Source organism: Saccopteryx leptura, chromosome 2 (assembly GCF_036850995.1).
Source record: "Saccopteryx leptura isolate mSacLep1 chromosome 2, mSacLep1_pri_phased_curated, whole genome shotgun sequence".
In the NCBI taxonomy this organism is placed as follows: Eukaryota; Metazoa; Chordata; class Mammalia; order Chiroptera; family Emballonuridae; genus Saccopteryx; species Saccopteryx leptura.
The window spans coordinates 245,489,231-245,517,135 of NC_089504.1; the positions used below are offsets into that span (position 1 = coordinate 245,489,231).

The 27,905-nt window shown below is 45.9% G+C and overlaps 2 protein-coding genes, 1 non-coding gene and 1 pseudogene across 8 annotated transcripts in view; 1 reads left to right on the plus strand and 3 right to left on the minus strand.

Annotated features, from left to right (window-relative positions):
* The window catches only part of LOC136393981 (keratin, type II cytoskeletal 8-like), a 50,829-nt pseudogene extending 43,848 nt beyond the window's left edge, over positions 1 to 6,981 (minus strand).
* LOC136395739 (calcium/calmodulin-dependent protein kinase kinase 2-like) overlaps positions 1 to 27,905 on the minus strand; it is a 1,028,348-nt gene that overhangs the window by 236,087 nt on the left and 764,356 nt on the right.
* Positions 10,940 to 27,905, minus strand: part of LOC136395732 (maestro heat-like repeat-containing protein family member 7) — a 34,759-nt gene continuing 17,793 nt past the window's right edge. The window contains exons 12-18 of one of the 6 annotated variants that reach the window (XM_066370985.1): positions 27,414 to 27,572; positions 26,918 to 27,040; positions 25,613 to 25,718; positions 22,916 to 22,981; positions 17,941 to 18,097; positions 16,579 to 17,604; positions 16,363 to 16,452 (exon numbers count right to left, since the gene is read on the minus strand). In XM_066370985.1, the coding sequence (XP_066227082.1) occupies positions 18,039 to 18,097; positions 22,916 to 22,981; positions 25,613 to 25,718; positions 26,918 to 27,040; positions 27,414 to 27,572 (513 nt within the window). In that variant the 3' untranslated portion in view covers positions 16,363 to 16,452; positions 16,579 to 17,604; positions 17,941 to 18,038. The other 5 variants (XM_066370986.1, XM_066370983.1, XM_066370982.1 and 2 more) reach the window with 5 other exon arrangements.
* On the plus strand, positions 24,661 to 24,736 carry TRNAT-GGU (transfer RNA threonine (anticodon GGU)). Its single transcript has one exon. It is a non-coding gene; the product is annotated as a tRNA-Thr (tRNA).

Here is a 27,905-nt window from a genome sequence, read left to right on the forward strand (position 1 = left end):
CATCCCCAGCGCCCGGGCCATCTTTGCTCCAATGGAGCCTTGCTGCGGGAGGGGAAGAGAGAGACAGAGAGGAAGGAGAGGGGGAGGGGTGGAGAAGCAGATGGGCGCTTCTCCTGTGTGCCCTGGCCGGGAATCGAACCCGGGAATTCTGCACGCCAGGCCGACGCTCTACCACTGAGCCAACCGGCCAGGGCCTCGAAGACAATTCTTATGTCATTAAGATCTTCTCGCAGATGAGTTGAATAACCAATTGGAACCGCTGCATAAACATTACCGTTGTGTAGGAGAACACATTTCAGACTCCGTTTAGAGCTGTCAAGAAATAGCCGCCATTCTGTTGGACTGTAAGTGGTAACACCTAGCTGGCTGAGAAGACTACTGATATCATGACAGTAAACCAAGTGTTTGTCTTCAGAAAAAAACTCCACAAAAATTTGTTCACGCTTCCTGAAACGGGATACTTTAGCTAACCGGTAAAGTACATTCTGTTCTTGAAGCCTGGAGGCTAATAACTCTGCTGCTTTCTTTGATACACCCAAATCTCTTTACTAAGTCATTCAATTCGGGTTGGCTCAACTGCTGAGGGGTTAATGACTGCTTGGCATCAGAAGAAGATCCTTCAGATTGTACAACCATTTCCTCATGCATCTTATCAAAATACACTTCATCACCATGTTCACTTTCTTCATCCTTAGAAGAAATAAAACCATTGAAAACTGGAACCGGGAGTGTCTCAAGAGTGTGGGATAGGTCGTATTGCTGAAGGAATATTAGGATATGCGATCATATGCTGTTTTTTCTTGCCGATGTCCTTTGTATGGATCAGACAGAAATAACAGTCACTGCTGTGGTCCTTAGGTTTATGCCAAACAATGGGAATACCAAAAGGAATACCATTCCTTTGCATTTTCTTTTTGTCCAGTCATGAAGCATTTCCTCACAATTATGACACACAATATGAGGAGCCCAATTCTTGTCTTGATCGCCAAGGGGATCTTGAAAATAGGCAATATATGCACGTGTCACAAATGATGAAATTGTGCCTTTGACGTTGAAGTATGTAACAACCACCCACATATATAACAGAAGGTGTCAGGACTATTCTTACATTTACGCCTACTCGAAGAAGCCATGATTCAATCTTAAAACAAAATAAGAGGGTGCTTTTATCAGATAATTTTTTACATTTAAAAACAAGTGTTTCTCCTGAGCTCGGCTGTCCCACAAACAGAAAGAAAGGATACTTCGTGAAACCTCTCTGTTGTCCTAGCAGAGAATTTACCATTTTAATATCCACACAAATGATCCAGTTATGCTCCTCATACCACGTGCGCTTGCCGGGTGAACTCAATTCCATCTGGGGAAACATTAAATTACATTTAACTACAACTATGTAAAAGTGATGTTTGTAAAACATTAATTGCCTTGTGGTTGTTGTGTTCAATCCAAGAGTCGTTGCCATTTAACTCCAATTTTAAAACCAATGCATGCCATTAACTGTAACAAAAAAGAAATTAAAAGTGTATAAAAACTACAGCATGTACCAAAAAACAGATTTCAGATTTGGAATCAGTGATGCGGAAATATATAGACACAGTTCTAAAACCTCATGCAACAGAAAATGAAAAACAAAATTTGTTCCCCAATGTTATTTTAAATTTTTCTTAGAGGAAGAGAGAAAGGGAGATGAGGAACATCAACTTGTATTGATTGCTTCTCATCCATTCCTTAACACAGAGGGAGTGGTGCTCAAGCTGAGCCACTGACCCCTTGCTCCAGCCCCCAACCATGAGTTCAAACCAGCTATCTCTGGGCTCAAGCAGTGACCTTTGGATCATGTTAATGATCCTGTGCTTCAGCTGGCGACCTCACACTCAAGCTGGTGAGTCTGCGCTCAAGCTGGATGAGCCCAAGCTCAAGTGGCAACCTCTCAGGTATAAAATGGAGATAAGAGGACCTATCCTGTAGAACTCTTGTGAGCTCAATAAGATCATCTTGGTAACATAACGGGTTTCAAACCTGGGACCTCAGTGTCCCGGGTTGATGCTCTATCCAATGCCCTACCACTGGACAGGATATAAGTATTTCTAATAGATTTGACTGACTGATTGTAGAAAGGAAGAGAGAAACATCAACTTGTTGTTCCACTTTTCCACTTTTTTATGCATTCATTGATTCTTTTATGTGCCCTGACCTAAGATTGAACCCCATAACCTTAGCTGTTGAGGATGATGCTCTAATCAACTGAGCTACCCAGCTAGTGTTTGGCCAGAATTTTTTGATACTTTTTTTTCTGTTCTCATGACCTTTTGATAATTTTAAGTACATGCCCTAGTAAAATCAGACTTCCTGGATTCAGAACACTATTCCACTTTTAATTAATTGGGTAGCCTTGGAAGGTTGTTTAAATACTCTGAGCCTCAGTGTTCTCAGGTATAAAATGGAGATAACAGAACCTATCCTGTAGGACTCTTGTGAGCTCAATAAGATCATCTTGGTAACATAATGGGCTTAGCACCTTGCATGCCACATTCAAAAGTCTAAAAACAGGTTAGCTATTACTAATATTAATAATATTAATTGGGATTAGTCGTCGTGTTCTTATGCTTTTAAGTTTCCTTATATCCTCCTTAAAAATAGCTGTTATATAAATTTAACAATAAATACATACAATCTAATAATACATAAGGTCGAGTCCTGACTATGGATCAAATTTTGAAATCTAGGTTTTTGGCAATTGGAATAGCAGAAATAAGGAAGTAAATAAGATTATTCTGTGTCTGAGATGTTTAACATGCAGTTTGATGGGGTACACATTAGTTTTTGTTGTCAGGAGGGGAGAGGTCATTCACATTACAGGCAGGACAGGACCTCTCAATAGCATCTTATCCTGGGTATAGCCTATCCTTGGCATTCATTCATTTAACAAATAGTAACTGAGCATCAATCCAGAAGCTGAGTTATCTTACTAAACTCAGCAAGTGTCAGGCTTAGAACAGATGCATAATTGCTAAATTTAATTTGTCAATAGACATACATTCATAAAAGAGTCATTTCCAGCAAGCGTAAGCTAATTTCTTTTTCTATTTGGAAAGCAGGTGTGAACTGGAAGACTACTTGGTGAGTATAAACTCAAAACAAGAAAAACACAGGAATTTGAGTGAGACATTTCACATAAACACCAACAGAGTCCCAAGAAATGCACCTGTCCTATAAGAGAAAACACCATTCTAGAGACCAGTAGCTCTCCAGCTCAAAACCCTGTATGCCTCTCCCAGAAACTACAAGACACAACCTAATAATATTTGCCTCTCTGAACCCTAGATCAGTGGTGGTCCCCAACCCCCGGGGCCGCGGACCGATACCGGTCCGCAGAGAAAGAATAAATAACTTACATTATTTCCGTTTTATTTATATTTAAGTCTGAACGATGTTTTATTTTTTAAAAATGACCAGATTCCCTCTGTTACATCCATCTAAGACTCATTCTCTTTTTTTTTTGTATTTTTCTGAAGCTGGAAACGGGGAGAGACAGTCAGACTCCCGCATGCGCCCGACCGGGATCCACCCGGCACGCCCACCAGGGGGCGTCGCTCTGCTGCGACCAGAGCCACTCTAGCGCCTGGGGCAGAGGCCAAGGAGCCATCCCCAGCGCCCGGGCCATCTTTGCTCCAATGGAGCCTCGGCTGCGGGAGGGGAAGAGAGAGACAGAGAGGAAGGAGGGGGGGGGGTGGAGAAGCAGATGGGCGCTTCTCCTGTGTGCCCTGGCTGGGAATCGAACCCTGGACTTCTGCACACCAGGCCGACGCTCTACCACTGAGCAAACCGGCCAGGGCCCATCTAAGACTCATTCTTGACACTTGTCTTGGTCATGTGATACATTTATCCGTCCTACCCTAAAGGCTGGTCCGTGAAAATATATATTTCCTGACATTAAACCGGTCCGTGACCCAAAAAAGGTTGAGGACCACTGCCCTAGATTCCTTATTACTGTGTCCAGTTTATGTCTAGATATATTACTTTTCCTCATTGAGTCACACTCTAGTGGGTATAAGACCTTTTCCGCAAGAGGACACACCGGAGGTGGTAGGCAGCATGGGAAGCAGCAGATGCTGTCTGTCTGCTGGGGGCTGGCAGCGCTAGGCCAGCAGCTTTACCACGTGCCCCAGCTGGGAGAACTCAATTTCCATCTGGGGAAAAAAGCTGGAAGTCACAAGTCATCCCAGCCATTCCCTTAGGCTGCCGTTATCCCAGGAAGCGAAGTAGGGGGAGGGAATACACGTCAGAGACAGGAAAGGTGAGTGTTAGGTCACTGCAGGAGGGACGCACAAGGCCTGATGAGTTTTATAAGTAGTTTATTTTTGCATCTGCAAAACAGATGGGCTGAGACTCTAATGGCATCAACAGAGAGAGGCAGGAAGAGGCTGTCTGATTGAGGGACTACACAGGCTTTTGCTGATGTAGGGGCTGGACATGCTCAGATGAGCATATCCTGGTTTGTGGCCTTGGTCACAGACTGTTTTCCTTTCCCAACCCTCAGGTCCCTCCAGAAGGCCTTGTCCCAAGGACACTTTCCAGAACCTTCCCAGGGTGGGGGGACTTGCTTAAGGGGAGGTTGAGGTTGGGTGAGGGGAACTGAAGTTTAAAGACGCCTTGAGTTTAAAGACACCCTGGACCCAAACCTTACATTCCAGCCTTGTTTTTTTAAGGAAAAGGGGTGAAGGTCTTTTCTCCTGTAGCTAACTTCCTGCTGGTTAGGGTCGGTGAAATATCTAGGGGCAGGGGCTGGTCTGGGGTTGGGCTCAGTGGTATGAAGTTAGGTGGTTTGAAGTGGTGACTTGAAGCAACATAGTCTCTCCGATGGACTGGTCTGTGAACGTCCTAAGGCGGTCCTGGAGAAAAGAGGAAAGGAGGTGTATGAGACATGGTCCGAAAATTAAAGCAAGTATGAGGAGCGATTTAGTACCTATGAAAGGGAGTAGCCGTGCGGAGCAATCGCACTTGTTTAAGCATCCTCGGTGCTAGATGACATTCTCTTATCTTAGTGGCTCTTCTAGTTAGCTTATGAGCCATTTCTCTAACTAGGCCTAATTGGCATAGAAACAGCATTCCTCTTCTAGGAAGAGGCACGGTCCCTCTTTTAGCTGTAACAAGATCCAATTCTCACCTGTTTTGTAAGGTATGGGCTGTGAGAGTCTATTTGGTCCTGTAAATTGACTAAGCTTTTTGCAATATTCTCTAGGCTCTCTTGTAGACTCTCTGATAGGGTTTTGAAGTACTGTAGAGCTGTGACTAGTCCCCCTATATCTGTCCCAACTCCCGAAGTTATGTAGAGAGTTACTGAGAGAGGGATGAGCTGCACTGCCCTCCTCTGCTGGACTTGCTGAGTCACTGGACTAGGAAGGGACTGGTTGTTGGGGGCTGGATCAACACTGGGAGAGAGGTATGCTAGAGAACAGGATTCTGTCCAGTTTGTAGGAAGGCAGAGGTGGGCATCCTTGCTGCAGAGGAAGAATATTCCCTGTTGTGTTAAGCAGGGAGAGAGATGAACTGAGAAGAGGTGAGAAAGAGGAAAGGGAGGTGTGCTCCTTTCTTGAGGAGCGCACCTGTCCGGACTGATAATGCAGATGTCATTGCAGCCACGACTAAGAGTGAGAAATAGGTAGTTGTGTCAGGTGCAGTGAAAATGAGAGGGAGCAGTGAGGTGGGAGGTGATCCAAGGGAAAGGGGGTAACAGTGGTTAAAAGAAGAGGCTTGAAATGTGGGAAAGGAGAACGGGACTGGCTGGAGAAAGCGGCTGTTTGTCTCAGGAGAGAGCTGGTAATTTATTCATTGAAACTAAAGTGTGCTTGGAAGTTGCATGCTGTTTTTGGCAGATGGCTAACTGAAGTGTTCCCTGAAGTTCTGGAGAAGTAGAAGGGGGCTTGACTTAGTAGGGGAGTATGTAGAGCAGTGGAGTCAACCTGGTCTCTACCGCCCACTAGTGGGCGTTCCAGCTTTCAGGGTGGGCGGTAGCAGAGCAACCAAAATATAAATAAAAAGATAGATTTAACTATAGTAAGTTGTTTTATAAAGATTTATTCTGCCAAACTTAGCGAAAATCCGACATAAAGTACTTGGTAAGTAATTATTATTATATGCCTTAACTTGCTGTAATTCTGCTTTATAAATCTTATAAAGTAAAGTTACTTCCCTACTCTATAAATTACCATTACTGTAGAACCGGTGGGCAGTTAGAAAATTTTACTACTAACAGAGATACAAAAGTGGGCGGTAGGTATAAAAAGGTTGACTACCCCTGGTGTAGAGCAACAGAGTCATTTTTGTGGGTGACATTAGGGGTGAGTGTTTTTAAATGGCTGCGTGAGTGTATGATGGGAAAGGTGCATTTGCAGTCAGTGTATGTGTTAATTTCGCATCCCTGGGCGAGGGTCAGTGCTCTGGTGAGAACTACTAATTCAGCTTGTTGGGATGTGGTTTCTAGGGGGAAGGATTTGGCCTTCATAGTTTGGTGGAGGGAAAGGCTTGAATTCAGGAGGGAGGGAGAGTTTGTGTAGCTAGTAAATCAGAAAGACTGAAAAGGAACAAACTGTTATTGGTTGTCCAAAAGTGAGTTTTTTGCTGTCTTATCCATCTCATCCTAGGATGGGGATTGGTCAGCTGAAATAAAGAGGAAGGAGGGAAAAAAGCGGTGATTTCCTAGATGACAGAGGAAGGGGGTGATCAGTGGTTTGGAGGGAACACTATGGACCTCAACAATCGAGATGGAGGAAGGAAACAGCAGTTCTAAAAATGGAGGGGTGCCAAATCAGTGGCCCCCATAGCTAACAGCAAAGAAATGCCTTACCGGTGACCTGTAGAGCTCCCCGAGGCGTCACCATTCAGATGGTGGAGGTGGGGGCCTGTGGTGAGGTTTCCTCTTTCCCCCAGGATGCCAAACAGAGCTGCTGCATCCAGGCTGGTGCTGGCAGCACAGCTCATGGCCCGCTCCTGCTCATGGATCCTCTGAGAATTAAGCCATCTATCCAGAAGCTGGAGGGAGAAGAGGATAAGAGGAGAGGTCCGTTCAGCTGCATCCCAGAGGATAGAGAGCTATTCTTGAACCTGGCTGTGACAAAGTATCGGGACAAGACTTCTGACAGCTGGACCTCTGTTGCCAACAGGCAGGTTACACGTGGGCCTGGCACCAGAGGCCTTCAGCCCTCCAGCCTCCAGCTTTTCTCTTCTTGAGCAGCATGGGCACGACGGTGTGGGTGTTGCTGCCTGCCAGCGAGCACATGGCCCGAAGGCTCTCCTTCTCAGTGTTGTGCTCCAGCTGCAACCTGAGCAGACACAGGATGTTCTCCACAATTTCCTTCACCTACAGGGTAGAGCCAGAAGAACCTCAGTCATTCCTTCTTTACTTCCTTTCTTCCCCCTCCCTCTCTACCCAATCCTCAAACTCAGGGGGCCTACTGGCCAACCTGTCAGTGACTCTTCTTAAGGCCAGTTCTGGGGTGCCAGACCCAGACCAGCAGAAACCACAAAAGGAATTCCAGAATGTTGTGCCAAAGCCCACTAGAGCAAATACCTGCCCACAGCCCTAAAGGCAGAGGGGACCCGCAGGCGACTCAGGAGACACAGGATCCCTCCTGAAGAAAGGCAAAGGCCCTGGAGACACTCAGGGCTTTCCCTCCCAGCTAAGATCAACTTCCACCCATGAAACTGCAGGGACAGCCCGGCATGTGGCAGCGCAGTGGATTAAAAAGCAATGACCTGGAACGCTGAGGTCACCTGTTCAAATCCCTGGGCTTGCCTAGTCAAGGCGCATATGGGAGTTGATGCTTCCTGCCCCCCGTTCTCTCTCTCCCTCTCTCTAAAAGTGAATAAGTAAAATCAAAAATAAAATGAGAGAGAGAGAGAGAGAGAGAGAGAGAGAGAGAGAGAGAAGGAGGAGGAGAAGGAAGGAAAGGGAAGGGAAGGGAAGGGAAGGGAAGGGAAAAGAAGAGAAAAGAAAAATGAAAACTGCAGAGACAGGGGCATAGCATGTGGAAGGACCATAAGGCTCTTGTCTGGCCCTCAGATCTCTAATCTCCGAACCTCAGGGAAGCCCATTTTATCAGAATACCTCAAGGACAACCCCATGGTGTCCTTCCATTTCTGGAACCTGGGCCAGGCAAGTCACATAAATGACGGGAGGCAATGGGTGTCTGGGGGTGGGGGACAGGAGGGTCTGGAGAGCCAATGTTTATATAACAGGGATGGTAGCCACACACAGTTGCCCTATGTGACCCCATTTTAAAGTGTTTGTTTTTCAATGCAATGAGAAATGTAGAGTTTTTCATGCTAAACCTTCCCAGTTTTACGTTCGCCTAAAAGAAAATTTACGCAAAGGTCAGAACCATTCTGTGAGCTTGTTAGCAATCCACAGCCTTACCCTTCACAGCAGTCTGAGCCCCCTGCCACTCCCGGGATTCAGGGTCAATCCCCCAACAATGCCTATGCCCCTTCACAGACTGGTCATTTACTGAGGAATCGGCCACCAGGTAGGAGGCACTGCAGTTACAGACTCAGGATTACAATGTCAGAGCTCAGAGTGGGACCACAGAGAAAATCTAGTGCCAGCCTACTTGTGAGAAGTGAGTGAATTAAAGCCACCTGAGGACAGGGATGTGCCCAAGGTCCCCCAGCTGGTCAGTCACAGAGCCAGTGGAAGTGCCCAGAGCTCTTGGCTTTCAGGACAGAGCTCCCACCATTGCACCACACTACCTCTATGATGTCTGTGCCCCGCTCCTCCATGAGAGCACTCATCAACTGGGCTGAAGCCACAGACACCTCGGCCCTGCTGTCAGTCAGGTTCTCCTCTGCCATCAGCACGAGGTTGGCGAGCTGGGTCTGAGTGAAGAACTCAGCAAACGCCTGCAAAAGGGAGGAAGCGGGCTGGAAGCGGGGTCCCCTGCATGAAATAGCCTGTGCCATCCCCCCTGGTTGGGGAGGGCTCCTCCGGGGACGTGATGTGCTTTTGTCCTAGGCCTGTGCTGCCGGCCCAGCTCCTAGAAGACTCGCTCACTGGGCTGGCGTGTTTGGGGATGGGGGAAAGAGAACTCTGACCTCAGATGCCGTGTGGGCTCAGAGGTCAGTGTTTGCAGAGCAGAGCACCGGGACAGGAGGGCTGGGGCTGAGACCCGCACTGCCATCTCTCTGAGGCACAGGTTGAGTCTACACATTGCTCACAAAGCACCGTTAGCACGAAGCAAGTGCTTCTGGGCGGGCGAGTAACAAGGAAGGAGCAGGGCCCATCATGCTCAAGGGGAACAAAGGGCAGCGTGTGGCAGGAAACCTCCCCCAAAGGAAAAGTTCCCATCTAGTAATGGAAGGGGAAGGGAGATGGGATCAGAGAGTCCCACCCCAGGAGGCTATAACACCATGTGGATGAGAGGCCCAGGCTCCCCCTACTTTGTCTCTGGTCCTGACGCCTCACCTTTGCAATCTCAAAGGTATTCTGGTTGAAAATGTTGGCACTATAAACTTCTATCTTGCCATCATCTTCCCGCAAGCCAGATGTCTTCCTCTGCATCTCTGAAACAAAGACAATGGGCCCAACCCCTCAGACACTCAGAAGACATCCTAGCTCCCTGCTTCCCCACCTCGTACCCTCAAATTCCAACCGAATAAGTCAGCTGGGGCTATGTACATCTAGTGGGGCTGAGAGAGGAGCAATGGGAATTAACGTCCTCGAGGAAGGCAGGGGGCTGAGGTCAAAGGAACCCCCACATTACCTGCCTCAGAGCAGAGACAGGATGGGATAAAAGTATGGGGATCAACCAGAGGAGGAGAAAAGATGTCAAAATTCTGTTTCCCGTGTTGGTGTTTTCTCCCAAGAGATTATCTGTGGATGGTTGGGGGCAGGTTGCTCAAAGGAAATGCGGTACTCAGGTAGCTTCTTGGCTGTCACTCTTCTGGGACTGGGTGTGTGGGGACGGCCGGGCCTAGGTGGGAGGCTGGAGGGGGGGTGACAGAGAGGGTTCCCCATACTCTTTTTCCGCAAGAGGACACAGTAGAGTTGGTAGACAGCCTTCGAAGGCTGGAAGCGAATGCTGGCCGCTGGGTCCTGGCAGTGCTTGGCCAGCAGCATTACCAAGTTCTCCAGCCGGGTGAACTCAATTTCCATCTGGGGAGAAAAGCGGAAGTCAGAGGTCATCCCAGCCATGCCCTTTAGGCTGAGCTGTCACAGGAAACGAAGTAGGGGGTGGGAATGCCCATGTCAGAGACAGGAAAGGTGAGACTGGGTGAGGTGAACGGCAGTGAATGTAGACTGGTGAACTGTGGCCATAAAGGACATAAGGAATCACAGTTTTTAAATAACCTTACTTTCCCCCCTTCTTTGCCTCTTGACACCCCACTCATCTGTCAAGCCTACCTCAAATGTCTCTTCCCCAATAAAGCTATCCCTGACCCCCTCACTTGGAACTGTTTAGGTCTTTCATTCTCATATATTTGGTTAATATATTTATTATCAACTTGTATTTAAATTTGTCCTATGCATGTCCTCTCCCCACTGGACTGTAAGACACATGACGTCAGGAAACTGTCTTGGTCATCTGTGCATTCACTACAGCACCTAGCACAGTGCCTGGCACAAGGTGAGTATTTAGTAACTGTTAGTTCAGACAAACAGCATCAAACCGAACCAAGTGGAATGAAACATAATTGGTGGGTGCGGACAAAGACCAAGTAGAAGATGTCAGAAGGGAGAAAGGAGAAAACAAGTTGGAATGCACAGGAGAAAACAGGATGAGGCCTGGGGTGTGTGTGTGTGGGGGGGGGGAGAAATGGGAGGAGGAGAGGGAGTGACCGAGGCTAGGTAATGTAAGGAATGAAGTTTGGGATAAAGGTAGGGATTAGGGCAACCAGACAAGTATGAGGGCCGCTGGGCTCCCACTCACTTTGAAGTTGTCCATTTTTTGCAGTAAAATCAAGAATTCTGGCAGCACAGCTCATGGCCCGCTCCTGCTCATGGATCCTCTGAGAATTAAGCCATCTATCCAGAAGCTGGAGGGAGAAGAGGATAAGAGGAGAGGTCTGTTCAGCTGCATCCCAGAGGACAGAAAGCTATTCTTGAACCTGGCTGTGACAAAGTATCGGGACAAGACTTCTGACAGCTGGACCTCTGTTGCCAACAGGCAGGTTACACGTGGGCCTGGCACCAGAGGCCTTCAGCCCTCCAGCCTCCAGCTTTTCTCTCATCTAGGAGCCAGAAATCTTCATTCCTACACCCCCTTCTTTCAGGTTAAAGCAATGGCTCTCAAAATATATTGACTCTGATTCACTTCAGTGGGTCAACACACCCCAGTGTTCCTACCCACCTCCTCCCGTTCTTCAGTAGGAAGAGAACTCGGCAGTAACCAAAAAGAATCACTATATTCACAGTTTCCAGGGTAAAGTGTGTGTAAATCTGCTTGAATAAAATAATTATGAATGGGCCTGAGCTGTGGTGGCGCAGTGGGATAAAGCGTCGACCTGGAAGTGCTGAGGTCGCCAGTTCAAAACCCTGGGTTTGCCTGGTCAAGGCACATATGGGAGTTGATGCTTCCAGCTCCTCCCCCCTTCTCTCTCTCTCTCTGTCTCTCTCCTCTCTCTCTCTCTCTCTCTCTGTCTCTCCCTCTCCTCTCTAAAATGAATTAAAAAAATAATTATGAATGATTTCACTTGAAACACAATGCATATATTTTGAAACTGAATAATGAAAATACAACACTATGTATGGGATGCAGCTAAAGTAATGTCATAAGGGAAATGTATAGCACTAAATATGTTTATTAGAAAAGTTGAAATATCTGAAGTCAATAATCTAAGTTTCCACTTAGGAAAATAAAACTAATATATCTAATAAATTCAAAGCTAGTAAAAGAAAATACAACAGATAATATCAAAAATCAATGAAATTGAAAACAAAAACAAAAATATGAAGAGAATGAATAGAAAAAAACAAAAAGCTGGTTCTTTTAAAAGATCAATACTATTAATAAACTTCTAGCAAGACAAAGCAGAAAAAAAGACACAAGAATGAAAACTCTCTGCAGACATTAAAGCATAATAAGGAATACTACCGACAACTCTCACATAAATTCAACATTTTAGATAAAACGGAAACAATCAGTTTTACATAAACTAATACTCACTTAGGATAAAACAGGTAGTCTGAATAATCCTATAACTCCTTTATAGACTGAACATGAAGATTTTAAAAACTTCCTATAAGAAAAACCTCCATGTCAAGATGGTATTAATGGTGAATTCTACCAAACACCTAAATAAGAAATAATATTAATTTTACTCAGAATCTTCTATGAGTTAGAAAAGAGAACACTTCCTAACTTGTTTTATGAGGCCAATATTAACTTGATACGCAAATTAACAAAGACTGCAAAAATGAAAAAGAAAGAAAACTACAAGTCAACATTTCTCATGACCATAGACACAAAAAGCCTCAACAAAATATTAACAAATTAAGCCCAGCAGTATATAGGAAGAATAATACACCACAATTAAGTGTGGTCTAAACTAGGAATGCAAGACTGCTCTCCCCCCCCCCCCCGAAGCTGGAAATGGGGAGAGACAGTCAGACAGACTCCCGCATGCGCCCGACCAGGATCCACCCGGCACGCCCACCAGAGGCGACGCTCTGCCCACCAGGGGGCGATGCTCTGCCCCTCCGGGGCGTCGCTCTGCCGAGACCAGAGCCACTCTAGTGCCTGGGGCAGAGGCCAAGGAGCCATCCCCAGCGCCCGGGCCATCTTTGCTCCAATGGAGCCTTGGCTGCGGGAGGGGAAGAGAGAGACAGAGAGGAAGGAGGGGGGGGTGGAGAAGCATATGGGCGCTTCTCCTATGTGCCCTGGCCGGGAATCAAACCCGGGTCCCCCGCACGCCATGCCGACGCTCTACCGCTGAGCCAACCGCTTGCGGCCAGGGCCGCAAGACTGCTTTTATACTTGAAAATTAATGTAATAGTCTACAGAAGAAAATCAACATGATCATATCAATTGATGCAGAAAGTATTTTACAGAATTCAACATCTCTTCATATTCAAAATTCTCAGCAAACTAGGAATAGAAGCAAACTTTCTAACCTGATGAATGGCATCTATAGAGAGCCTATAACAGACATCATATTTAGTGGTGTTAAGAATGATCGACTTTCCCCCAAGCTGGGAATGAGGCAAAGATGGCTACTATCACCACTCCTATTTAACATTATGCTGGAAGTCCTAGCAAGTACAATAAGGCATGAAAATGAAATAAAAGGTAGAAAATTAGAAGGAAAAAAAATGAAATGGTCCCTATTTGCAAACAAGATAATTTCTACATAGAAATATTCTAAACAATTTCACAGCCCCGACCAAAAGTCTTATATGTAAACCCGAAAATGCAACTGAATTTCTATATGCTAGGAATGAAAAATTGGAAATCAAAATCTTCTGAATGATTGCATTTATAATATCAAAAATTGAAGTATTTAGATATGCACAGTATCTTAATGCTGAAAACTCCAAATACTAATTAACAAAATCAAAATAGATTGAACAATAATGAGACATAAACTTGATTATGGATTAGAAGACTCAACATCATCAAGATTTCAATTCTTATAAGCTGAATCTATGGATTTAAGGCAACTCCATAAAAGATACAAAGAAGAAAGAGAAATTATATCACACAATTTTAAGACTTTACTAAAGCCATTTACACACTGGAATACTACACAGCTGTAAAAAAGAAGACAATCTTACCCTTTGTGACAGCATGGATAGACCTGGAGATTATTATAAGTGAAATAAGCCAGTCAGAGAAAGACAAATACCATATGATCTCACTTCTACTGGAGTCGAATAGAAACAAACTGAACTGATGAACGAAAGAGAAACAGTCATGACAGCTGTCAGACGGAGTAGGGGGAGGGGACTGGATGAGAGAAGGTGAAGACATCAGTCAGAAAACATACAAACACAACACACAGACAACCGTGTGGCTACAGCCAGAGGGAAAGGGTGGTGGGGGCTAGGTGGGGTGGGCAAAAATGGGAAAATGGAGGCCAAGAGACTTTGCTTGGGGCAGAGGGCACATGATGCAGTGTGCAGAAGGGGTTTTATTGGTGTGTACACTTGAAACCTGGATGGATTTACAAACCAATGTCATCCAATAAATTCAGTTAATAAAATACATAAGTAATTTAAAAGACTTTACGAAGCTAAAATAATCAAGATAGTGTGGTACTGATGAAAAGATAAAAAAACCAGTGGAACACAACGCAGAGTCCAACACAGATCTACACAAACAAGGCCAATCGATTCTGACAAATGTATAAATGCAATTCAATACATGAAGGATCCTGTTGAAACAATTGCAAAATACTGAACAATACTGAACTGCAACCTAAATCTCATACTTTATATAAAAATTAATTCAAGATGGGTCACAGGTTTAAATGTAAAACATAAAACTAAACAGCTTTCAGAAGAAAACAGAGAAGAAATACTCAGGACCTACTTCTTGGACATGACACCAAATCACAATTCAAGAAAGAAAAAAATATAAAATAGACTTCATCAAAATTTAGGACGTTGGCTCTTTAGAGGACCCTGTCAAGAGAATGCCAGGACAAAGTACAGGTGGCTCTCTCTGTGGAGCACGCCCCTGCCCCAGGTGCACTTTTCTTGCCTCTCCCTTTCTTAAGCTCCAAGCGCCCTTCTTTCGCCCTGTAACTAGTTTCCTGAGCCCATTTCTCCAACAGCTCACTTCTTCTACCTATGTAACTTTCCTTTTATTTATTTATTTATTTATTTATTTTGTATTTTTCCAAAGCTAGAAGTGAGGAGGCAGTCAGAGAGACTCCCGCATGCGCCAGGCTGTGATCCACCTGGCATGTCCACTAGGGGGCAATGCTCTGCCTATCTGGGGTGTTACTCCCTTGCTGCCGGAGCCATTTTAGCGCCTGAGGCGGAGGCCATGGAGCTATCCTCAGTGCCCCGGCAAACTTTGCTCCAGTGGAGCCTTGGCTGCGGGAGGGTAAGAGAGACAGAGAGGAAGGAGAGGGGGAGGGGTGGAGAAGCAGATGGGCGCCTCTCCTATGTGCCCTGGCCAGGAATCAAACCCGGGACTTCACACACTGGGCCGATGCTCTACCACTGAGCAAGTGGCCAGGGCCCTACCTCTGTGACTTTCTAAACTTTCTCTTGAAGTTCAGGGTAAAAATAAGTTAAACTACAGATTGGATAAAAACATTTGCAAATTATGAATCTGACGAAAGACATGTGGCCATTAAATTTAGTGAAAGAAACCAATCTCATAAAAGCTGACATACTGGATAATTCCATGTGTATAACATTCTCAAAATGACAAAGTTACTGAGACAAAGAATAGAGTGGCGGCTGCCCGGGAATAGAGACAAGGGGGAGAGGAGATACGGCTAAAAAGGGGTAGCATGAGGGAATTTCTCTTGGGGAGGGAGTATCCTATATCATTATGGTGGTGGTGGTGATGGGGACACAATTCTATAAAAAAGATCAATTGCAGCCCTGGCCAGGTAGCTCAGCGGTAGAGCGTCAGCCTGGCGTGCAGGAGTCCCGGGTTCGATTCCCGGCCAGGGCACACAGGAGAGGTGCTCATCTGCTTCTCCACCCCTCCCCCTCTCCTTCCTCTCTTTCTCTTCCCCTCCTGCAGCCAAGGCTCCATTGGAGCAAAGTTGGCCCGGGCACTGAGGACGGCTCTGTGGCCTCTGCCTCAGGTGCTAGAATGGCTCTAGTTGCAGCAGAGCGGTGCCTCAGATGGGCGGAGCATCGCCCCCTGGTGGGCATGCCGGGTGGATCCCGGTCGGGTACATGTGGGAGTCTGTCTGACTGCCTCCCCGTTTCTAGCTTCAGAAAAAAAAAAGAAAAAAAGAAAAAAAAAATCATGTTCACCCAGAACCTCTGAATGTGACCTTGTTCAGAATTAAGGTCTTTGTAGATAATTCAAGTTAAGGTGAATTAGTATTGAATATGGTGGGTCCTAATCCAATGACGGCTGTCCTTATTAAAAAGAGAAAATGAACACACACAGAAGAATGCTCTGTGAAAATAAATGGGGCAGAGATTGAAAAGAGCTGTAACTAAGCCAAGACACTACAAGTTGCCAGGGGCCACCAGAAGCTAGGAGAGACGCATGAAACAGATGCTCCCTCACAGCCTCCAGGAGGAACCAACCTCGCTGAGACCCTGATTCTGGACTTCTAGCCTTTGGAACTGTGAGAGAATGTAATTCTGTTGTCTGAAGCCACTCATCTGTGGTACTCTGTTATGGCAGCCCTAGGACACCAATACACTATCGGGGGCTTCGTCCCACTGACCTCCAAGCAGTTCTCCATCCAAGTGGGCGTCTCAAGAACAAGTGCCTCCATTAGACTTTGGAGGGATTGCAGAGTCTCATCCAACAGAACCTGAGGGGAAAAGAGAATTGCAGAGGTATCAGCCACAACGCCCCTTTCTAAACTCTGCTCAGCACTCTGGCTCTCTCTCCCAGGACGCCTTCCTGGAAAACGGCTGCTCCAAAGGTTTCTCCCTACCTTCCAAGCGCTGCCTGCCCGCCATTCACTTGAACAGATTCCTGTGTTGTTTTCACCAGAGCACAAAGGTCCACCTGCTGTGCACTTTGTCCTGGTGGGCTGGGAGTTCCCCGACAACATGGCTGCCCCGCCCCCTCCACCCCCACTCCCTCACTGGAGCCCACCAGGGACTCTGCCATGGGGAGCAGCCATGACTGAGGGCTGGCCAGGCAAGCTGCAGGGCACCTGAGTCACAAAAGCTAGGACAGTGGGCTTCTCTCTCTCGCCCTTGACTGAACTCAGTGGCCTTGCAAAAAAGAGGAAGCTATCGGAAGAAAGAGCAATAAAACAGGAAAGGGAGGGAACAATAGAAAAATGTGAAAGAGCCAGGAAGATGGAAAGAAAGGAACTAAGAGAAGGAGGAACATGTGACTATTACAGGAAAGGGTACAGGCAATCTGGGATGATATCTTAGTGTTTCGGTTCCTCAGAGGCTTGAGGGAATGGGGGACCAGTGATGGCGATGGAGTTGCCTTGTCAGACACATCCTGAAAACAGAGGAAGCCTGTGACAGAAGTAATGAAAGACAGGCCTGCCAGGTACTTCCAAAATCCCATCCAAAAAATTCTTGGCAAAAAGTCGTCACAGGGCTCTGTGGCCTCTGCCTCAGGCGCTAGAATGGCTCTGGTTGCGGCAGAGCAACGCCCCAGATGGGCACATCGCCCCCTGGTGGGCATGCTGGGTAGATCCCGGTCGGGTGCATGCGGGAGTCTGTCTGACTGCCTCCCCGTTTCCAGCTTCAGAAAGATACAAAAAAAAAAAAAGTCGTCACAGGTATTGTACTGTAATTTTTAAAACTCCTTATGCAAGAAGCAGAAGCAGAAAATAGAAGGTGGGGACCGACCAGGGGATAAAGAGCTGAAATAGAACCAGGGCAGCAGAGGCAGAGTGGGTGGCATGTTGTTACTTGAAGTTACTGATGATGGTCATTGTCTTCTGTCTAATGGGGCTGGAGATGGACGTCAATGGCTCCTCCCTGATTAGCTCCTGTCACACGTACACACAGAGGATGGTGAACATATTCTTCTTGCCTGCCTCTACCTCCTCCCACTCCAGGTTTCATTCATGAGAAGGTGAAATGTAGAATGACTAGGGACTCCAAAAGACTCTGAGGACATCACCTCTCTCCTACTCCCAACCACACCTTCCCCACAGGACTCATTTCTGCTTTGAGGATGGGAAAGGGGGCACTAATAGAAAAAGCAACACCAGAAGATCTGGACTTCTACCTTCAGGCCTAGCCTAGGAGTGTTACCAACAGTTCCCACAGGACCCACCCTCCCTATCCATGCACTCCCTCCTCCATCCCCGAGAGGTACTCACCACCATACAGATTACAACTGAAGAGGAAGACAGGGGAGGGGAAAGAGAGGGGTGGTGAAGCAGATGGTTCATTCTCCTGTGTGCCTTGACTGGGAATTCTAAACACCAGGCTGCCGCTCTACCACTGAGCCAACCAGCCAGGACCCCAACTCTCTCTCTCTCTTTTTTTTTTACAGACAGAGAGTCAGAGAGAAGGATAGACAGGGACAGACACACAGACAGGAAGGGGGAGATGAGAAGCATCAATCATTAGTTTTTCATTGTGCGTTGCAACACCTTACTTAACTGTTCATTGATTGCTTTCTCATATGTGCCTTGACCGTGGGCCTTCAGCAGACCGAGTGACCCCTTGCTCAAGCCAGCGACCTTGGGCTCAAGCTGGTGAGCTTTTGCTCAAACCAGATGAGCCCGCGCTCAAGCTGGCGACCTCGGGGTCTCGAACCTGGGTCTTCCGCATCCGAGTGACCCCTTGCTCAAGCCAGCGACCTTGGGCTCAAGCTGGTGAGCTTTTGCTCAAACCAGATGAGCCCGCGCTCAAGCTGGCGACCTCGGGGTCTCGAACCTGGGTCTTCCGCATCCCAGTTCAATGCTCTATCCATTGCGCCACCGCCCGGTCCGGCTGACTCTCTTTTTTTTAATTGACGTCACTATTTCTCTCCCATGGAGAGTCTTAAATAGTCGCTTCTTTCTTGGGGAGGCATTCATACAAAGTATATTAAAGAACTTTGTTTTCATATGGCTCATAATAGAAGCAGAGCCTGGCTGAGAATTAATATTCTTTTCAATTTTTTCCAGAAGTGTGTTGACCAACATCTGGTTAGACTCTACAGGATCATTCTTCAGTTTCTGAAGAGCTGAAATGAGAAAAGAGGTCAACACAGATTCTCAGTCTCCAAGGACTCTTGACCCAATCCCCGTTATTTTCTATCCACATGTCAGATTACATTATAACTTCATACAGAATACTTTGTCACTGTAATAGTAATACTGTTTTATGTAGGACAATGTTTAAATACAAACTGTTTTTTAAAAAGGAAAGGAAGAGAAGTACTCAATACCGAAAAAAAAACCCAATGTCTATATTTTCATACCTGTTCTTGCACTATTTCTTAAATATCTAATATAGACATATTTTTATGAAAATAGAATTGATATTTCTTCCTATAAAATATTCCTCTATATAATAGAATATCCAATGACATGATTTTAGCATAACTTCTTTGATGAACCCCTTATTAGTGAGTAACTAGGTGTTTGCAATGTCTCACTGTTATAAACCACAACCATTCATTCACTCAGCAACTATTTATTGAGACTGTCATCAAGCACTGTGCCATGTGCTGGGGACACAGTGGGGAATATGAAAGAAGATTCCCCATAGCCAAGAACTTAACTCTCTAGTGCAGGAACAATCAAGTAAGGAAGTAAACATGAATTAAGTACAAAGAAGGAAATTTAAGAGTGCTGAGAACAAATAACTGGGAAGGACCCCTTAAGATAGGCCACTCAGAAAGAGCCTTTCTGAGAAGGTGACAGCTGAGCTAAAATCCAAAGAATGAGAGCCACCCACTGAGCCAGCCCCATAAAGAGCAAGGGCACAAGCACTCCCAGTTGAGGACGGGGGTGAGGGGTCTATTCACAGTGCAGAAAGTAGCAGTGTGGCTTCTAGTGATGGAAAGTGATGTAGCTAAGGGTGCAGAGAAGTCAGCAGCCAGATCTGGCAGGACCTTGTGGCCCAGAGCAAGGGACCAGACTTTGATGCAAAGAGCAGTGGAAAGCCACTGAAGAGGCTGAAGCAAGGGGGTGACATGACCCGCTGTACGTTTCAGAGAGAACCTGGCTGCTGTGTGGAAAGTAATGCAGAGAAAGAAGAGGGTGCTGGGGGCTGTCAGAGTGGTCCAGTTAGGGAATGGGGGTGTACAGCTTAGAATCAGGTGGGAACAGAGGGAATGGAGACAAGAAATTGCTTATAGCAAAGGATAAAAGGAACGGAAGAATGTTGTTCCATAAAACTAAAAGAACCTCAAGCCCATCAAAGTCTTCGCTCCACGTTGATCTCATTTATATTAGGGACAGAAAAAAAGAGTCAGGCTTAAGCCGTACAGAAAAATGTACAATTCTTGAAAGAACTGCTCTTTAACAAGATTTGTTAGGTACTAGCTATAGGTGGAAATGAATTAGAATTGCTTTCCTTGGGAAAAATTCTCTCCTGTCTATAGACAGTGTTTCATGGAGATGGGTAGGAAAAGGAAGGCAAAATGACTTCTAACAAGTAGACTGAGCCTAGGATTTCCATTCTGGATGGACTTCCCCTGAAATCCCCTGTAGTGGCTGGGAATAGGTGTCTACTACACAGCAAAAACATCAATTGTAAAATCTAAGGGGAACAGAGGTACAAAGTATCAGAATTGAAGCCAGGGTTCAAGACGTCAGGGGACAGATGCTCCTACTTCATTATTTATGGGCTAAACGTAGCATGGCTATTCTCCGGGAAGCAACAAACAACTGCACTGCCCTGGGCCAAAGCTGTAAGTGTGCTGCCTACTTGCCTGTCCTTACCGTCCCCGCCCCAGCCCCAGAGTCTGAGTCAATTCAGCACAAATGATTCTGGGACATTCATGTGCCCAGCAAAGCTCAGTGCTTTCCATGCTCTGTATTCAATCCTTGAAACAATGTTTAAGATCAGCACTCTTATCCTCATGATGCAGATGAAGAAACTGTGGCACAGAAACAAAGTAACTCGCCCAGGTTCACAGGGCTCTTCCTCAAGAGATCTAGTATTGACACTGGTCTGGCTAATGCTGGAGCTGGTGTTTTCTACCACACCACCGACTCTGTGGCCAGGAAGGACCCTTAATAGTCATTTACCATTTCACTCTCTAAAGAAAGAGCTGTGAATGAACTGTCCACATCAAGCACACACACAGACTTGGCCATCTCCAGTTGTCTGCTAGGCATTTCCTCTCAGACTTGATTCCACCATTACCTCAAAGGGGCATATCCAAAATATTACCTCAAAGCAATCACCAGGAAGCTCAAATTAAGCCCAAACCACAAGGCAAAGCCTCTGAGGACAGGCAACGGCAACACTAGAACAACAAACCAGTGGCATTCATGTCAGGACACTCAGATATACACGTAACACCCTTGAAGAGCAAAGGGCTGAGATGGAGGAACAGGAGCTATCAAAGCAAACTTTCTCCTCATCTCCTCTCTACATAAAAGGACGGAAACTGTGGCATGGAAAATAGTCAAGAATAAATAATTTGGCCTTGCCCAGCTGGCTCAGTGGTAGAGTGCGCATCAGCCCGGTGTCTGGATGTCCCGGGTTCGATTCCCTATCAGGGCAAACTGGAGAAGCAACCATCTGCTTCTCCACATCTCCTCCCTCCCTCTCTCTCCCTCCTACAACCATGTCTCCATTGGTTTCAGCACAGCGGCCCTTGACACTAGGATGGATCCCTGGAGCCTCCAACTTAGGTGCTAAAAAAATGGCTTGGTTGTGAGCATGGCCCCAGATGAGCAGAGTTATCAGCCCCAGACGGGGATTGCCTGGTGGATCCTGGTCGGGGAGCGTGAGAGTCTATCTCCCCTCCTCTCACTTGGAAAGGGGGGGGGGGAATAAAAGGTATAAATAATTCAATACTCATTTCCATTTGCTACTGGAATGAAATGAACCACCCACCAATACCACAAGCACTCTGAATTTCTCCTAGCTCCCATTAGAAGAGTCAAGAACTGTGTTTAAGGGCGCACCCCAACAAAAAGAAACACAAAAATTAGAACAGCAGGCTTCTCATTGGCAACAAAGAAAGCCCGAATATAATAGTACAACATCTTCAAAGTGCTGAGAGAAAATAAATGTCGGTCTAGAATTGTGTCACTAGTAAAGCTCTCAGGTAAGAGTGAGGTTATAGCAAGAAATTATCACAAACAAAAACCAAGAAAGTATGCTTTTTAAAGATACCAGCACGAAAGAAACTTCAAAATGGTGTACTTCAGGCTGGAGAAACATGACCCATAAGGAATAGCCAGAGATATAAAAAGGAATGGTGAGAGTCTTAACAGTTTGAATAAAATAACAATAATAATCATAGTATCTACATTATCATTAAAGAAAAGAACTAAAATATTGACTACCGAAAGCTTATAAATTGCTAGGGGTGGTGATTAGAATTTAGGTCAACAGAGGAAGGAAGGTTAATGTTGTTTTACTCTAAACTTGGGAACTAGCCAACCTTTTTATCCCTACCACTCACTTTTGTACCTGTTAGTAGTAAAATTTTCTAACCGCCCACCGGTTCCACAGTAATGGTGATTTATAAAGTAGGGAAGTAACTTTACTTTATAAAATTCATAAAGCAGAGTTATAGCAAGTTAAAGCATAGAATAATAATTACTTAACAAGTACTTTATGTCAGATTTTTGCTAAGTTTGGCAGAATAAATCTTTATTAAACAACTTACTATCGTTAAATCTATCTTTTTACTTACACTTTGGTTGCTCTGGTACCACCCACCATGAAAGCTGGAACGCCCACTAGTGGGCAGTAGGGACCAGGTTGACTACCACTGCTCTAAACTGTCAAGCTCAAATGCATGATAAAAGCCTACTTCTTGGAACTAGCCTGGAGCAACAGATAAATTAATTTTAAAAATTTTAAGACAGTAAAAAACAGAAAACTGCAAGTTCTTCAGGGGGCAGGGACCATGTCTGCCTCACACACCACTGTGCTGTGAGCTCCCAGAGCACGTGATGTAGGTGCAAGGACTGGAACGCTCTGCTAGCAGTGTTTTTATCTAACTAGTACGACACTAAATAATTTGCTTCCTTCTTCTTCTCTTTACTTAAACTTTTATATATAACATTCATATTGGTCCAAGTAAACTTTATTTAAAAGGAATTTCCCCTTCCTCCTTTCTATCTTTCCCGGCCCTTATGTAGCCCAGAACCCACAAACAAGGCCCAGACTCACCATCTTTTAAGAGGTGCACGTCATCCTCACGTATGTCCTTCAGGTTTATCCTCGCAACTATCAATCCTAAAGACAGGAGAGAGGTAAAGTCCTGCCAGAATTCCTGGACAGCTAGGCCGCCCCTTTCCTCAGGCTCAGTAGTGAACAAGGCAATGTGTATACCAGTTTAGCAAGAACTGTAGCTAAGGGATGCCTTGCCACCTGCATGTCAGTATCCTAGTGAAACAACAAGCCTCAGAGCAACTGTCACCCAGGAAAATATTGTCAGCAGGTGACAAGTACAGCATGAACCAAGGATGTCAAGCTTCACGGGGTTTCTACACCAACAGAAAGATGGACAGAGGGCACAAAGCAATTAATTTGCCAAAATAAAATATGCATTGCCAATAAACGTAGGAAAAGATATTTAACTTTGCTGCTGATAAAATGAATCGATCAAAACAACAAGCTTCTCTGTTTTACCTATCAAACTGGAAATAATTTGAAAACATATTGCACAGAGTTAGAAAATGTCTGGAGAAATGGATCCTCAAATCGATACATACTGGTGACAATAGAATATGACTAACTTTTTAGAGGGCAGTTTGGCAACAAGCACCAAAATCCTTAAAATTTTGCTACCCTCTGGCCTCAGCATTTCTACTTTAAGACATTTTTTATGTTTACTTTATTGATTTTTACAGGGAGGAAGGGAGAGAGGAAGAGAGAGACAGGAACATCTGTTCCTGTATGTGCCCTGACCGGGAATTGAACCAGCAACCTCTGTGCTTCAGAGTGAAGCTCTAACCAACCGAGCCATCTAACCAGGGCAAGACATTTTTCTTGTCTGACCACGTGGTGGTGCAGTGGATAGAGCATTGACCTAGGATGCTGAAGACCCAGGTTGAAAACCCTGAGATCCCCGGTTTGAGCTTGGGTTCATCTGACTTGAGCATAGGCTCACCAGCTTGTGTGTGGGATCATAGACATGTCCCTTTGATCACTGGCTTGAACACAAAGGTCAATGGTTTGAAGCCCAAGATTGCTGACTTGAGCAAGGGGTCACTAGCTTGCATGGAGCCTTATGATCAAGTCATGTATGAGAAGTAATCAATGAACAACTGAAGTGCTGGTACTACTATGAGTTGATACTTCTCATCTCTCCCTTCGTGTCTGTCACTGTCTCACTCTCACTAAAAAGAAATTTATCTTAAAAAATAATTACGGTGACATGCAGCAATTAACCACTATGTGCCAGGAAATAAAAACAAAAGATGAGGCCCTGGCTGGTGGCTCAGCGGTAGAGCATCAGCCCTGCATGTGGATGTCCCGGGTTCGATTCCCAGCCAGGGCACACAGGAGAAGCCTATCTGCTATTCTCCACCCTCCCCCCCCTCCTTCCTCTCTATCTCTCTCTTCCCTCCTGCAGCCAAGGCTCCATTGGAGCAAAGTTGGCTCAAGTGCTGAGGATAGCTCCATGGCCTCTGCCTCAGTCACTAAGAATGGCTCCATTTGCAACAGAGCAATGCCCCAGATGGGCAGAGCATCGCCCCCTGGTGGGCATGCTGGGTGGATCCCGGTCGGGTACATGCAAGAGTCTGTTGCTCTGCCTCCCTACTTCTCACTTCAGGAAAAAAATACCAAAAAAAAAAAAAAAAAAAAGGAAAGATGACACAGTCTCAATATTTTAAGAATAAAAACTGGTTCTGTAAATCCATCTATGTAACAGAATATTATATAGTCATTAAAAATCATGAAGAGTATAGGCCCTGGCCGGTTGGCTCAGTGGTAGAGCGTCGGCCTGGTGTGCGGAAGTCCCGGGTTCGATTCCCGGCCAGGGCACACAGGAGAAGCGCCCATCTGCTTCTCCACCCCTCCCCCTCTCCTTCCTCTCTGTCTCTCTCTTCCCCTCCCGCAGCCAAGGCTCCATTGGAGCAAAGATGGCCTGGGCGCTGGGGATGGCTCCTTGACCTCTGCCCCAGGCGCTAGAGTGACTCTGGTCGCAACGAGCGACCCCCGGGAGGGGCAGAGCATCGCCCCCTGGTGGGGCAGAGCGTCGCCCCTTGGTGGGCGTGCCGGGTGGATCCCGGTCGGGCGCATGCGGGAGTCTATCTGACTGTCTCTCCCTGTTTCCAGCTTCAGAAAAATACAAAAAAAAAAAATCATTAAGAGTATATAATACATGTATTTATGATACAGATGTGTACCATAATTTGTATTTTTTAAAAGCGCTATATGTGTGTAGTGTGTGGGGTAGGGGCATATTTTCAAGAAAGAATTCTAGGATGTTAATAGTGGTCAAATCCAAATGATGGAATATTTGACAATATTGATTGTCTTCTTTTAGCCAACCTGAATATTTTACACTCTCTAACATTAACACATACTGTTATAGTAGTTTAAAACAAAACTATTTTGGAAAATCCAAGAGGTTCCAGTTGAAGCAATAGTTTTTTTCCGTCTGAATATATATAGTTCTCTTCCTCTCAAAGCAGATTGCAGAGTCAGGACAAAGGCCGGTAACTTACTCTTCCTCCCTAGACCTTTCTACACAAAATTTGAGGTCTGATCACAGGACCACCTTTCTAATAAATCTGAGCTGTGAGTGGATGTGACCAGCTCCATCATACCATGGTTTTGGCTTAGCCCTTTAGCAAAAGGTCAGGAGGGCTTTCTTGCTGGAGAAGAGGGAGGAACCGACAGGAGGGACCGCCTTACCTATGAAGTTGAGGGCAGCTGCCTGCAGGAAGGGCTCAGTGCTCGTCAGGAAGCCAAAGCTCTGGAACAGTAACTCCCCCAAGAACTGCGTTTTGCATGTGCTGACCTGTGGAGTCAAAGATGAGCAGTGCTGATTAGGAGAGGAGACTGCTGGGAACTACTAGAGACCATCCTGCAGCCATGTCCTTCCAACCCTGTCCACAAGCAGCATCAGTTTCTGTCTTCAGTCAGCTTAAATTGTGTGAACCGGTACACTCAGACACCACCACTCCCAGCAAAAGTGCAGACTCAGCAGCACGTATAAAGAGACTGTTCTCCTTGATATCAACGTAATAAGAGAGAAATGACTGCTGTTGAGCCAGGAGACCCAGGTTTGAATACTGACCCTGAAACTGGCTTCAGTTTTCTCACATGTAGAGTTGAATTAAAACCCACCCAACCTACCTTACATAACTAACTGTAAGGCTCCAACGGGATAACACATTGAAAAGTGTTTTGCAGCCTGACCAGGTGGCGGTGCAGTGAATAGAATGTCAGACTGGGATGCAGAGGACCCAGGTTCTAAACCCCGAGGTCACTGCCTAGAGCGCGGGCTCATCTGGCTTAAGCACAGAATCACTCCGCTTGAGCCCAAAGGTCGCTGGCTTGAGCAAGGGGTCATTTGGTCTGCTGGAGCCCCCCGGTCAAGGCACATATGAGAAAGCAATCAATGAACAACTAAGATGCCACAACAAAGAATTGATGCTGCTCATCTCTCTTCCTGTCTGTCCCTATCTGTATCTGTCTCTCTCCGTCTCTCTCACGAAAAAAAAAAAAAAAAAGTGCTTTGCAAACTGAAAAGTGCTGTACATAAGGCATCCAAATTCATATTAGAATTACTCATGTTAGACTGTAGTCTACTTGCTTAGCCCTTAAATGTTTACTTTCAGCCAGCATTCCTGATCTCTGGCCTGCTCCTGACTTCACAGAAGCCACACACCCTTAATACCAGGACCTGAAGCCCTGGCGACTCCTGCCTGTGTCTTCCCATCACCTCTTACCAAAAGGGCCTATTCCCATTGCCATCTGCTACACTCGCATGACGTTCCTAGCCTCTGAAGGCAGAAACTGGGATGCTAGGAAGATCAAAGATAGATAACCAGGGACTGGCATCCCAAATGTGGGTTCTTGGTGTTTGCTGATGATAAAGAATGAGAAGGAAAAAAACAAATACATCTTCTGAGAGCCCTCTTTTCTTTACCCAACCAGCGAGACACTGAGTTCCTAACATGAACACTGTGACCCGGCTTCTGCAGAGACTCTCACCAGGTACTTGCAGAGTTTCTCTAGCACCAGCATGGGATCCTTAATGCTGGTGTCCCGGAATAATCGTATGAGTGGTGACCAGCCCGTCACTTTGCTCCATTCAATCAGGGCCTCTCCACAGGCCTGTGGGATGGAGACAGAAAAATCCTCAAAGCCTTGCTCCCATAACTCGGTAGAACCAGGCCAGATGCGAAGTGGAAGACCATGAAGCTAGCCCCCTAGGGGATCCGCTGGGGTTAGTAGCTGGGATCAGGTGTGCAGGGGGTCTAGCTCAAGTCAAGGGATATAAATAGCTTCAGTGAGCAGAACCATATCAGGCTAAGACTGACGGCCCCCACGAGAGGGTACAAGCAGTCAGATTCAGCTCCGAGGACAATACCGAAGAACTGGGTAGTGTATGCAAACCCAAACTGGACTTGTCAAAGAGGACCAAGGGGAAGGGCAGAAAGGGGTTCAATCAGGCTGAGGTTGGCAGGACAGAGGTCACCAGTAGTACCTTCACCACCTCAGTGTTGTTATCCTGAAAGTTAAGTAGAAGCGGTACCAAAATATAGTGCATCTCTTCACGGAGGACATGTTTACGACTAAACTTGCAGACGCGAGAGAGCATGCGGCACAGGGCAGAGACGGCTGTGATCCTCACTGGGTCACGCTCCTGCAATGACAAGCAAAACGGAGATAAGGAGGCTGTGGTTTCCCTCTGGCCCTGCCTGGCCTGGCTTCCATACTCCCACACTTCATTTCTCCTGTCCAAAGGACACTGACAGCGTGATGTTTACATACTGTAAAGGCAACATGACTTGTGTATGAGCAATTCTATTTTCCCCCCTACAGATAGTAAGTTAATATGTAAAGGCACAGTGCTAGGGAAACCAAGAGAATAATTTTAACTCTGCTAGAGACCGTATCTATAGCCTGTAACTTTATTCTCTTCAGAGCATGTCACTCAAGAATGCCAAATTTAAAGAATAAATATATAGATATCCCA